Genomic DNA, 13,272 nt, shown 5'->3' with positions numbered 1-13,272 from the left:
TTTACCTTCCACACTGTGCTTGATGATAATCACACAATTCTTAAGACCCGTGGTACGTACAGGCAGCCCTGTTGTGGGTAGCTGGGGGCTAGGCAGAGGAATACATTTGTGGGTCTTTTTACAAGTGCCTGAGAGAAAAGTCATCTCCAGCAGCAGTGGGAGCTCGATCCTGACACGTGCTGATTGTTTTTGTGCTGCCTTGGGGATGGCAGGAGGGGACTGGGCATTGTTAAGCTGCCATCCCTTTCCTGCTCAACATCTTCAGGGAATGCAGCAATGACCCTTCTTCCTGGCACCCCAATCTACATCAGGTGACAAAGGAAGAAAGTCCCCTTGCCTCTGGACTTAGTTGAGCTCTTCTGGGAGTTTTCACAGAACCCCATGGGAATTTTGCTTCCTCTGCCCAAGTTCTCTTTGTGTTGTGTATTGGTCTCTTTCTCCCATTACTTCCTTCCTGCTGTGCTGGGCTCTATAAAATTACTACATTGCTCACAGCATAATTGCAAAACATCAAGAATTTATTCATTTCCAAGTAGCATAGAGTCTAAAGTTAGGCGCTGCCTTCCTGTTTCTTCATTCTCATTTTAAATCAAGCGAACCTATATACATGTTTTCAGACATCTGTATAAATTATGCAACCAGTCAGGGAGTTCCCTGTTTACACACAATATTTCCAGAAGCACTCAGAAAGATTCCCACGTTTCTTGTACTGTTTCCTGTCCTTGGTCAAGAAGCGTCCCAGGAAAGCGTTCCGAGGATGATTCCCATAGAAAGCCTGAAATCAAACAGCGTTAGAGAGGCTGCTGCTGGGTGGTTCCCAGTGGGGAAGTAAACTCTCCACTGCCCCCATCCTTCCTGATCACCCAGCCCTGTGCTCTGACCTGGGGGAAGGAAGGGACTGCCCAGTGTAACCTCTGTTTTGCATTTCCCACTGAAACTCATCCCTGTGTTCTGCATTTACATTGAATTCAGCAGGAAGTGGACAGGGCTGATGTTCTCCGTGTACATTATGGTTCATAACAAATCTGATAATACTGTGTAACCTATGCTGGGGGTGGTGGTGGTGGAAATACTGGTGCTGGGCTGATGAAGCTGGAAATTGGCCTTTACTTAGCTGTTTTTCTAGGGGGAAAAAAAAAGTGGAGGGTTTGGAATTAAATTATATTAATTACTTGCTCTCTCTTTTTTTTTCCTTTTCCATTTTCCCCACCTCCCCTGCCTATCTAACTGCTAAGTGATTCCAGCTTCAAGAACACTGTGGCATACTACTTTAGTCTATACTGTTTGTGAAGTCTGTTCATCTGAAATGATTTCTCTGTAACAATTCTGTGTAGTTTAGTCTTATTTTTCTTGTTTCAGTGACAGATGGTTATTTACTTACCTCTTTGATATTTTCCCCTGGGTTGTAGTTGCTGGGGGTGAGACCTGTTAAAGGAGAGACACAATGAAGTGTTTTACCATTTAGAAATCATGAATTAGGCAAGTCATTCTCCTGTGCCATAATGCTACAGCTGATAGAGATCTCAGACTGGAATGTCCAAGGGTAACACCTATTGCTTCCCAAGCCATCCATTGCTGCTGATTCTGCACTTTCTACAAGTATTGATGCTTTGTCAGACTGCTATTTTGTTCTGTCTGCCAGCTCCTCTTAGGCCAGTCTTCTCCTTGCCCGGTTTTGCTCTCTGGAAGTTTTGCAGCACTCATTTGGAGACTTCATGAGGTGGTGTTGAGCTGCAGGCATGGCTGCTCAGCAGGTTTCCCCAAAGTCCCAGTTAACTGAATGACAGCTGTTTGTTGCTTACACATAACGTTGTATTTTAGCAGATACCTGGGAGTTGGGGTGTGATATCTGTGGGAGCTGGAGGTGTGAACCATGGGCACCCTCCCATTGCTGTGGTAGCTCCTCACCTGCTTTGTTGTCCTCAGTCAGTGTGCCCAGGAGCTCTGGCAGGAGCTGGAGCAGGGAGGTGCTTCCCAGGCTGCCCAACCTCTCCAGGTTTAACCTTGAATCTTCATCAGCTGCCAAGGGAAGATGATAGAAACATGCACAGGGTGAGTCTCTTGCTTTGCATCCCTGTTTCTGTGTCTCAGGTGATTTCTGATCAGGTTTGCTGGCCTCACCTGTCGAAGATTTCATGGAAGCACCAACCATCCATCCTTATTTAATTATTACAATAGGATATAGTTGGTTTTGTGTTCCTTTCCTTCCAAAGCTTTGAGAAAAGATACCTTCCTGATGTTAATCTCAGATTCTCATTTCTCTGGCAGAAGTTTTGTTACAAAAGTTTTTGACCCAAAGCAGTCCCTCCTGTCACTTGAGGTACTCAACCTCATCCTTCCACTACACAGCCCAGTCTTATATGTAATTTTAAAAATTTTACTTTAGTTCATTTCTTTATTTACTAGTTCCTATGCTGCAGCTTTCCTATGACTAAAGACAGAACTTCCTGTTTGAGACCTATTAACCTGCTCAGTTTTGCAATTATTAAATGCAGTGGAAGTTGTGGAAGGGCAGGAAAAAAAGTAGGAAAACTTACAACTTATTTTGGCAGCTGGGCTTCTTGGTGTGTTTCAGTCATCTCTCATTTAATGTACAGATGTTACTAGTTTTTCCAACACAACAGCTTGCTGGCCGTTGATAGAATTAATTTGTTTATGCATAAAGAATTCAGAATTTGTGGCTAGCCTGTGCCCTGAGGCAGGTTGCCAACAGAAGCCCTTGGCAGTGCAATATTCCAGGTAACTTGTGTTACATCCAAACTTGTGGGCAACCAGAGGGTGTCATTATCAAACACTATTTGTGTAGATGAGTATAATTTTGTAATTGTACTTGTAGGTGACCCTTTGGAGTTTCAGTTGCTCCGACCTGCAGGGATGGATGTGACTCTGTAGCTCCTCACATGGATATGTAAGAAAATAAACTGAAAATAATCTCCTAACATTTCAAAAACTTGTACAAAGATCAGGAATTTGAAGAGGTGGGACATGCCTGTTATTAGTTCATTCTCTGCATAAAAGGATATTTGCAAAGGACAGCGGGGATTTCATTATAGGACTCAAAATAAGAGTACAAAAAATTCCCAGTGCTACGTGGAGACAATCTGTATCTCTGGCCATGGATTATTCTTTAAATCCAAGCGGTGCTAGCAGGTAAATTTGCTTTGAGACTTAAAAAAGGAAAAACCCAACCCAAAACCAACCCTCTTTAAGACAGTTCCTTTTCTGTCTTCTCCCTCCCAGAGACTCTTTACATTAGCAAGGAAGATCTAAGAAGCACAGTGAGTTTAACCTAATGCAATAATGATTAGAGCCAGCTATGATGTGACAGATATTACTCATATTGAGTCAGGGGTACCTGTAAATGCAAATTACATTGTGGAAGGCTTGAGGAGATGCTGGCTTAGAGAGTCCAAGATTTTCAAAGCAGACTGTGGACTGCTGATGCCTATAAACCAGCAGAACAGCTGTTGCAAAGCAGGTAAGAACAGCCACTTTTAATAGTCAGCTTTATGCAATAACTTCTGGGTTGGTTTGCCTGTTCTTTCAGAACTCATTTCAGAAAGTCCTCCAGTACCAGTCAGGGCTGATGCTAGTAATCTTCCAGATTCTGCTGTGCATTTTTTCTGAGCCATTTCAAACTTTGAGCATTGCCTTACTCAAGCAAAGATTTATTTTTCCCGGAGCTGAATGGAATCTGAATTAGTGCAAACAAATTGCATTCTCAATACATAGGAGTGTAAGAGAGATTTGCCTGTTCTTGATGTTTGCAATAGGTTTCCCCCTTTTTAAACACAAAATAGCTTATTTCAAAGGGTAGAAACAGGAGAGACTGTCCAGCCAAGTTTCTTTAAGTTACCCAATGCTTATGAGTGTTCAGACACTGAATACCAGCTCACATTCAGTGCTGCAAGGCTGACACCTTTTTCTCCTCAAAGCCTACTTTTATTTCCTAGATCTCAAAGCAGCAGGGGTAACTATTTAGGGCACCAAACCTCCCAATTGTACAAGACCAACACCCACTGCTATGTCCCTTGTGCTGCTGGTGTCTTCCTGCTTTTGTACAGCTGAGCAGCACAGACAGGCCCCTTGGAAAGCACACCTGCTGCTTTCCTGGTTTTACTGCTCCAACCCCTGCGTGATAATCAGTACAATCAAAAGACTCTTACCTGAGTGCTGATAAGACATCTCATTGGCATTGATGATGGGGAGAGACAAGAGAGGACAGGAGAAGCTGACGATAATGAGACAGCAAAGTATCAGTTTATGCATCGTTGCTGTGTTGGAGGTTTCGTTGTGTCTAACCCTGTAACTCAGAACTCCTGTCTAACTGTAGCCTCAGCTCCCAGTTTCTCCCATTATATAGTCACTCATGACCTCATAAATACCATCATGTTCTCTCCCCCCCTTCGAAAAAAATCCAATGAATTTATTGCCCATTGATTCTAAATGGAAACCACTTTGCATTGATGTAATTTTTCAAGGTAACAGTTCATAGACAATAAATTTACTGTCTTATAGCTTGGTGTACAAAATGGATATTATATCAAACCAAGCACAGTAAAGTTTATAAATCTGGCATTTAAAAAAAAGTAACTTTCAGTTATAAATCATGAGTTAACAAAGGGTCAGACGTTGGTTGAAATGACCAGGGCAATAGACAGCTGATTTATGAGCCTTAGCAGTCTTGACGCAAAGCATCTGATATGAAATGCACTTTTTTTTTTCCTCTCTCTTTTGTGAGATGGATGAATGTGTTGTGTTGTATTTGTTGTGCCAGAAAAAAAGTAAAAAAGAGAGGGAGTTAAAAAAGCTTGTTAACTTACAAAGATAATACTAGGATAATTCAATTTTTTTCATTTGTTTTGCTCCCCCTTGCAAAATTTCATATCTATTTATTTGGGAAGACCTCATCCAGTGGTGCCCTAGAGAATTGTCTTGGCAGGGAAAGTACAGCTTCCATCTGGAGACTTCTTGGTACATATAAACTACTTTGGCTGATGTTAAACATAGGTCCCTCTGTAGACTGGAACACTGTTTTCCATTTCACTTATCTTCTCTTTCACTTGGAACTAACTACTTAATTCTGACTATGTTAGCAAGGGTTTTCCCCTGTTTGCCTATTGCTTTTGCCTAATGCTACCACAGGAGTTGCCTTATGTCATCTCATCACTGTAGTCCTTGTTTCCCTCCATCTAGCATATTTTGTCTCCTTTACTTACAATTTGGTTTATCATCTCACAGAGCTAGGGCTGACTGGACTGGTCCCTCACCTCCATTCTCTATGCAGTGTCATATCCAACTCTATAGAGCCTTGACAATAACAAAAAAAGGTAAGTTTATGGCAATATTCTTTCCTTTTAATGGTGAGAAGATAATGCCTGTTTTTAACAAATTGAGGTTTGTTGCTTTTCTGCCTCTCTACTCAAATGTTTTTGTCTCCAAATGCTCTTCAAAATACTGTGAAATCCAACAAATATTAAAGTTGTTTCCTTATGCTGAATTTTGTGATAAGTTTAAGTCGCAAAAGGTGTCAACTTACCTGCTTTTCATCTTTTTCCTTTATTAGCATTTCCTGTCAAAGATTAATTTTTATATTGTCCATCCTGTGGCTCCTAGGACTAATTTCAAATTGTCTACATCAGTCATACAGAACAGAAGTATTTCTGCTGCAGGTCTAACTCCAGGGGAGCAGGCACCCCATGGGTGGGCTAAACGCAGTGGGTTCTCAAAGAGGTTGAGTTTGGAAAGCACCTCTGGAAATCTCATATCCTAATTCCCCTGCTCCAAGCAGGGTCAGCCAGAACAGTTGGTCCAGGAGTGTGTTTAGTCAGGTTTGAATAGATCCAAGGATGGGATGGGACAGAATTTCAAAACTGAGCTTGATAACGCCCTTGGCATCCCCGTGTGAGTTCAGTGCTCTGACCTGAGTGCACAGGTGAGGTGTTGGAGAGGTGGGAAAGGACCTGCAGAGGTCCTGCCAGCCTAAACTTCTCTAAACTTCCCTGTGTGCACAGAGAGGGCTGATGTTTGACTTGCCTTGACTATTGAACATATGCTTCAGGTATCTGAACTGCAAATCCTGTTTCTCTGGACTTCTCTTTGCTGAACTGAATGTTTACAACAAAAGAATTTTTCTACAGAATTAACCTAATGTGTTTTATTCCCCTTTCCCTGTGCTTCCCTACGAGAGAGATAAGTAGCAAGAGAGGAATTCTCTCTCCTCATCTGAGTCATGCAGCTCTTCGTTCCAAAACTGCAGACAGTAATTAGGTCTGATTTGATGCATGATCTCACTGCTGGTGCTGGATGCTCTGTACAAATGCTTCTCCTTCAGTGAACTATCAATGACAATGGTATTATCAATATTCACCCTAGGCATCCTCCAAGGAAAGCTAATGAAGCACTCTTACCAGCAACTGCTGTCCTTTGTCTTTTCCCAAGGAAGACTCAGCCTCTTAGAGCCATCATGGAGTGCGTCATGCTCAAGTTGGGCAACTTGCCCACAGCTTATTGCCTCTGCTTAGCTCTGAAGTTGTCACTTAGCCACTCTTTCCTCTCCCAAAATGTCAAAGGCATCTCCCTCGGGCGACAGTGCCAACGTCATCATGCCAGGCAAGGAAACAGCTCATCCTAAACAAAGGTCCAGAGCCCCGGATCCACGGGAGAGGGAAGTCAATGGGAATGGCACTTGGAAAACTTGGAAATTGGTTTGAAACTCTTGTGCAGTATTTTGTGGGGAAAGTTTTCCAAGTCCTTATTTATGGTTATTTAGTCCTTGAAGTGCCTCAGGGCAGTAGTAGATAGATAAATTACAGTAGTAGTTCAGACAAATGACTGAACAAATTCTAAGCAATAAATATATGTTAACCTATCCTAAAAGATTATCCTTCATTATCAGAAGAAATGACAATTCCTAGTTTAATATGATTTCTCATGAGGAACAAGTTGCGAGTAAAGCCAAGACAACTGTGCAAAAAAAAAAAAAAAAAAAGACTCAATGAAACCAATCACAAGCCACAAACATCCCCAAAAAATATCTGCTTCTGTGTAAATTAGTATGGGTGAAATATAATCTATAATGCAACAGTTCTTTCCCCTGTTGCTAAGTGCTTTATGGCCAGCAAGCATGAGTTGTTATTAGTCAAATATTGTGACAGTTGGCAAAACCAGGAATTGGAGAAGGTGTGATTTACCAGTAGCATTTGTATGAGGGACTTCTTCAGAGGATGTAATTTCTAGTGTAAAACTTTAGCTTGAATTCAGTTTACAAGAAGAGAGGTGTGCAGTAGAATGATTTTGTATTCGCACTGTAACTGCAGATGAGCTTGTTATTGTATGAATATACATCTCTTCCTTGAATTTTACTACTATTTTAGACTTAACATGTTGCTTCAATGAGTTATCCATGTTGCCTGGAAAAACATTTGCACTGTTATTAATTTTTCTAGTAGGGCCTATTGTATAAGGGTTTGGGTTTTTTTGCTTTGCTGTCACTGCAGGTATCTGTTCTGCTTAACACCTAAAAAATTTCTTTTCACTTAAAGTTTAACATTTTAGCTGATTATTCAGCTACATAACATGATTATCAGATCTATTTTGCATACTGAAATAGCTACCTTGTGAGATCATATATACAATAAGGTGGTTTTTTTCTGCTACCAAATTACATTGCCCTATTTATACTATACCTTTTAATGAGTGCTGAAAATAGCCTGTTTGGAGAATAAGGAAACCAAAGGAAAGAACTAACCATAACCTGCTGTTAACTTTCTTCTTGAAGATGCTTCCTCTGTTCACTGTGTGTGAGCTGTAATGCAGAGGAGTATTTAATCTTCAGAATTTCTTTCAATGTTTTGTAATACTTCTGAGAGGTTCTGACCTCGGCTCTCTTGTGCTGAGGTGGGTTGAAGGTGTGTAGGTGAGCATGTGCTGGCCTGGACACACACCCCTGTGTGATGAAGATGATGGGTCCTTAGTCCTCTCTAAAGATATTTTATTTTGCTACAGAATTGGCAAGGTCTAAAAATTCTTGAGCACAGGATCACAGCTGCCAAAACACTGCTCCTTTGTAGTATAGTTTCCACCATTTGGGGGGAAAAAACCCTTTTCTCTTTGGCCCTGCTGGGCTGGCCCTCTCTAGTCTGGGTATATTCTCCAAGTGAAGCTTGACAGACTGGTCCCTGCTTCCCCTGTCCTCTGAGCACTGCAGAATTACCAACCTGAACCTTCACGCTGTTTGACGTGAAGGAAAGTAATTCTGGCATGACTGAGATTTGGAAATCCAGCACATCAATATCTCACGGGAATTGAATTCTGGATAACGCACCGCAAACAGAGGAGCAGAAACTAGATCTCGAAATAAGGTTTCTTTTACCAAAAAAAAAAAAAAAAAAGTAATGGAACTAACTACGTAATTACAGTTTATTTTTGAAACTGAAATTATGACAGCAGAGTGTGTAAGGAAGGAGAGGAACACATCTGCAGCAAGGCTGGAAGTTTCTCTGTACCTGTCACCTGCTGTCCCAAGGTATCCCAAATAATCTGTTCAACTCTAATAAGAAATTATGATCTGGATAAAAGCAAAATAAAAATGTCTTTATTTCAATTTTCTGGTCATCAGAGAAAGGAGCACAAAGCAGCCTTGCTGAAAGGCACAGGCTGTTGGTCAGCTCTGTCCATCCTCCTTTCACCAGTCCCAGCTGTAGAGCAAGCAGGAGGCTTGGGCTCATTTCGGGGGAGACTCACACCTTTCTGTCACACTGCTGCACTTGGAACCGGTAACATTTCCCAATCTGAGTTTCTTTGTCTTTGACAGAGAACTCGGTCACGAGACATTTTCAAAGTCTTCAACCTTTTCAAATATTTCAGTAATGCAGGGTAGTCCAAATCAGCTCTGAGCTAGCCAGCGCTCCAGTCCTTCCTCCCTGAGGTGGGTGAGGGGTGTGGGGGCAGAGAGGAGTCGGGAAGAGCAGGGACAGGGCTTGGGAAGGACAGGAACGGGGCCGGGCGAGCTCGGGGTCCCGCCGGGCTCGGGGGGCGCCGCCCCGGGCGGTGGCGCTGCGGGAGCTGCGCGGGTTTGGGCTGGGCTCGGCTTTGGCTTTGGGGAGGGTCCAGGGCCGGTGTGGGTTTGGGGGCTGGGGATGTGTGTTTGGGTTTGGGAGGCCGGTGTGTCTGTGTGTGCGTGTGTTTTGGGGGGGTCGATGTGTGTATGTGTTTATTTTGGGGGGGTCGGTGTCTGTGTGTTTATTGTGGGGAGGTCGGTGTGTGTGTTTGGTTGGGTTTGAGGCTGCTGGTGTGTTTGGGCTTGGGGAGGTCGGGGGTGTGTGTCTGGCTGGGTTTGGGGGGGTCAATGTGCGTGTTTGGTGAGGTTGGGGGGTCAGTGTGTTTTTTGTGTGGGTTTGGGGGTGTTGGTGTGTTTGTGTTGGGGGTCAGTGTGTTTGTGTGGCTGGGTTTGAGGGTGTTGGTGTGTTTGAGTGGTCAGTGTTTGTGTGTGTTTGGGGGTGTTGGTGTGTTTGTGTTTGAGTGGTCAGTGTGTTTGTGTGGTTGGGTTTGGGGGTGTTGGTGTGTTTGAGTGGTCAGTGTGTGTTTGGGGGTGTTGGTGTGTTTGTGGGTTGGGTTTGGGGGTGTTGGTGTGTTTGAGTGGTCAGTGTGTGTTTGGGGGTGTTGGTGTGTTTGTGGGTTGGGTTTGGGGGTGTTGGTGTGTTTGAGTGGTCAGTGTTTGTGTGTGTGTGTTTAGGGGTGTTGGTGTGTGTGTTTGGGGGTGTTGGTGTGTTTGTGTTTGAGTGGTCAGTGTGTTTTTTGTGTGTGGCTGGCTTTGGGGGTGTTGGGTGATGTTGGGTGTGTTTGTGTGGTTGCGTTTGGGGGAGTGTAGAGGTTTGGGAGTGTTGGTGTGTTTGTGTTTGGGGTGTCAGTGTGTGCGTGTTTGGGTTGGGTTTGTGAGGGGTCAGGGTGTGTTTGGTTGGTTTGGGGGGTTGGTGTTTGGGTTTGTGGGAGCTGGTGTGTGTTTGGGTTTAGGGGAGTCAGTGTGTTTGTGGTTGCATTTGAGGGCGGTGGCTGTGTTTCTGTTTGGTTGGGTTTGGGTTTTTCTTCATTTTTCTCTTCTGAAAAAAGTTTTATCTCTGTTGCCTTCTTGCATACACACGTTTTCAGCTAAGTGACTCTTATTTGGTTTTTGAAGAATGATTTTGTATAATCAAGAGGCTTCTTACCGTGGAGGAAGTACCCATACCGTGTGTTCCTTAGCATTGTTTTTTCTTGGGTAGCTTCGCTGGTAGGAGTCAGCATCACTGCAGGCACTGGGAGAGCATTGGAGGCTCAGCCTGCTGAGGAGCAGCCCAGCAGTGAGTGGATCAAAGCAAAGCAGACAGGTCAGGACAGAGCTGTTGTCCAGGAGTGAGTCTTGCATGAGGAGTGTGATCTGCTCTGCTCTCCCCTTCACTGCCTTCTGCTATTGCCGCTGCTCTCTTGGGTTTTCTAGAAGCAATCAGGGCTTGTTCTCACCATAAGAAGTTTGGAAGACCTGCCCTTTTATGTCATTTAAATATCTGAAACCAGAGCTAAAGCATTTTGTACAGGCTTTTGGCCTTCACAGGGCTTTTATATAGCAGCCCCTTTGTTAGCCCTTTCTTATGCCTTGTTCCATTTCATGTACTAATTTACCTTTCCTCTCTCTTCCCCCCGAGCTCCTGTCTCATCTCTGGCTGTCTGGTCACATTCACCACTGTTGCAAAGAGCTGGTGCCAGTTCACTGCCTCTTGCCTTGGGCTCCCTATGCAGAGCTCAACCTGCAGCTCACACTGCAGCTGCACACCAAGCTGGCTGCACTAAATGTATTCCTCAACAGTTTTGTCAGCAGTCCATGCTGTATTTTTCTTTTTAAAACAATAGCACAGTCTTCCTGAGGTTTAATTTAGGTTGTAATAAAGAATTATCAAGCTAATCCTGCTGCAGAGATAGGTGTGATTGCTGCATACTATGACATTTTTCACTCCTGTTCTTAAACTTACACCATTCATTATTTTTTTAAGTAGGTATTGAGGGGTTTTCCAAACAAATAATTTCCTGGAGGCTGCCTATACAGACATGTATTCAGCTGAGGAGTTAAAGGAATGAATTCCAGCTTAAGATTTCTGTCTCCTAGGGTTACAAATGCAATTCTTTCAAAAACTGGTACTACTAATGTCAAAAAGGGAAGCAGCAATCCACTGCTGATTCTTTTCTTAGTACTTTGGATGATGGAGTGGGCAGGCCAGGCTGTTGTCTTGTACTTTCTCTGACCCAGAGTAAAGAAGTGCAGAAACAGTAAAGTAGCAAATTGCAAGAGATGGACGAGGCATAAGCAGCACCTTCCAGATTTCCCTGCCTGAGACTACTTCATACTCTGTTAATTGCATGGTGCTCTGACTCGTTAGTTTCTTATTACAAATCATTTAATTGGAGACCTAGTAATATTTTTCTATCTGTTTGTTGTTTTACTATCATCTGCCCTGTTTCATTTTCTAAAAGAGCTAGAGGATAAGGACTTTAATCTGCAGTGGTGATAGAACAAAACAGTTTTGTCAGAGGTGTCCTTGTGCTTTTTTTAAAAAAAATTCTCTCTAGCTTTTCACATTTGGTGTACTCATGTTCTTCCTGTTTTTATCACAGAGACTTAGGATTACTTATCACTCCAATATCCATAGCTGATATCAGAGGACAAATTTCAGGTAGTTCAGTGTGTGGGCGGGAGCCACTGACTAATTAAGAGGAATGCTAATAATCATTGGCATTTAGCTGTCGTCCACTTAGCGTAGGCAGTAAATGAATGGCGCACAAAAGCAGACTTTAATTTTTTTACTTTGTTTTCTGGCTGCATAATCCCTTTAATCCTTTGCTATCAGAGTTTTTTCTTAATTAAATGGAATCTCTGCAGGCTCAGTGATTCACATTTCAGGGCAAATATGTGTATTTAACGGGGGAGGGTTGGCATAGGTCTCACTGGGCAGCTTGAGGTTTAAAACAGTTCTTCCAAGGTTGTTTTGTAAATGAATGTGTTTTCCTTGGCACTCAGCCGTGTAGGATCTTCACTGTTTAAGAGCTATTTTCCAGTTTAGCAAAGAATTCCTGCTGCAAGCGTTAACTGATTTCCTTGTGATCACTGACTGATCTTGACTGGGGTAGAAAACTGTCCCTGAGAATGGGAGTGACCCACAGGAGCAGGAATTAACAAAGGTGAAGGAAGCAGATGTCAGATCTTTGCCTTTTGATGGATAAGTTGGGTGTTTGTTACTGTAATGGGATCAGAATCCTCTTTCCAATTCCCATATTTATGATATAAGAGGGTTCTGAAGAGCAGTGAGTCTTTAGTTGGATATTCTCATTCTTTTGCTATGTATGCATCTTTTATGAGTCAGGATTGTTACAGACAGGACCAATTTACTTGGTTATTTCTGAGCAGAGTCTTCTACAGAAATTTGGAAACAAGGCAGATCCACCAGTGCTTGGAAGAGTTAGGATCTGTATCACCAGGAAAGGATATATCTGATATGCTTGTTCTAGCACAGTCCTGTATTTTCTCTTTATGCTCCTGCTTCCTGTAGGCCCTGTCCTGTAATGTACAGAAGAACTGAATTCTGGTGAAGGAGAAAAAAATCCTGCAGATCTTTGCAGTGAACAACACTCCACTACAAGTTTTAGAGGTAATTTATGATCTTAAAGGTCTATGCCAACCTAAATGATTCAGTGGTTCCTGCTCATGACATCCATATCTCCACTAGTGCTTGTGACAATCCTGCTTCCTTAAGCTGAAGAAGGTGATGGGGAGGTGTTTCTGGCTCTATTCTTGGCCTTTGCAGCTGAGGAAGTGAGTTGATTTTACAAAGCCTAGACCATGTAGTATCCCATCCCAGTGCCCATGTAGCTTTTCTAAAAATCCTCTACAAGACAGTCAGGATTTATGCTTAGAAAGAAATAATCCATTGCCAACCACCATATGTGGAAGTAAAATAAAGTGTGAAGTCTCCGAAGCTACTTTCATTTAGTGCTTGTTTCTGCCACCATATTCATGTTTCATGTATATGATGATCTCTTTATGTGTCCTCAGGAATGACTGGAAGAAGGTGCAGAAAGATACACAGGGTCATCTAACTAGTACTGCCACAGCACAGTAAATCTTTTTGCTGTTCTGTAATTCCCTGAGGCAGATTTCGTCACTGTTGAAAAGCACACAGTGTTTGTTACGTGTTACAGCCTCCCTGTTCCCTGTGAGAAGTTTTCTGATCATAGCCCACCCTG

The 13,272-nt window shown here is 42.9% G+C and overlaps 1 protein-coding gene across 1 annotated transcript; it reads right to left on the bottom strand.

The window, feature by feature from the left end:
- Positions 1-548: 548 nt before the first annotated feature.
- UTS2 (urotensin 2) lies at positions 549-4,308 on the bottom strand. The gene is made up of 4 exons (XM_053963095.1): positions 4,167-4,308; positions 1,909-2,019; positions 1,382-1,425; positions 549-775 (listed from the first exon to the last, which is right to left on the bottom strand). The coding sequence occupies exons 1-4, from the start codon at positions 4,267-4,269 to the stop codon at positions 659-661; spliced, it is 375 nt and encodes a 124-aa protein (XP_053819070.1). The 5' UTR covers positions 4,270-4,308; the 3' UTR covers positions 549-658.
- Positions 4,309-13,272: the final 8,964 nt, after the last annotated feature.

This window comes from Vidua chalybeata, chromosome 22 (genome assembly GCF_026979565.1).
Source record: "Vidua chalybeata isolate OUT-0048 chromosome 22, bVidCha1 merged haplotype, whole genome shotgun sequence".
Classification (NCBI taxonomy): Eukaryota; Metazoa; Chordata; class Aves; order Passeriformes; family Viduidae; genus Vidua; species Vidua chalybeata.
Note: the sequence above shows the minus strand (reverse complement) of the source record. Positions and strands in the feature narration are given on the sequence as shown.

What these genes read in the sequence shown, in the direction of transcription:
- UTS2 (XM_053963095.1), bottom strand. Translation starts at nt 4,269, where the DNA reads ATGCATAAACTGATACTTTGCTGTCTCATTATCGTCAGCTTCTCCTGT. An exon ending in GATGTCTTATCAGCACTCAG is followed by an intron (nt 2,020 to 4,166) that starts GTAAGAGTCTTT and finishes TTCCCTTGGCAG; the next exon opens with CTGATGAAGATTCAAGGTTA. An exon ending in GACTGAGGACAACAAAGCAG is followed by an intron (nt 1,426 to 1,908) that starts GTGAGGAGCTAC and finishes CTCCTTTAACAG; the next exon opens with GTCTCACCCCCAGCAACTAC.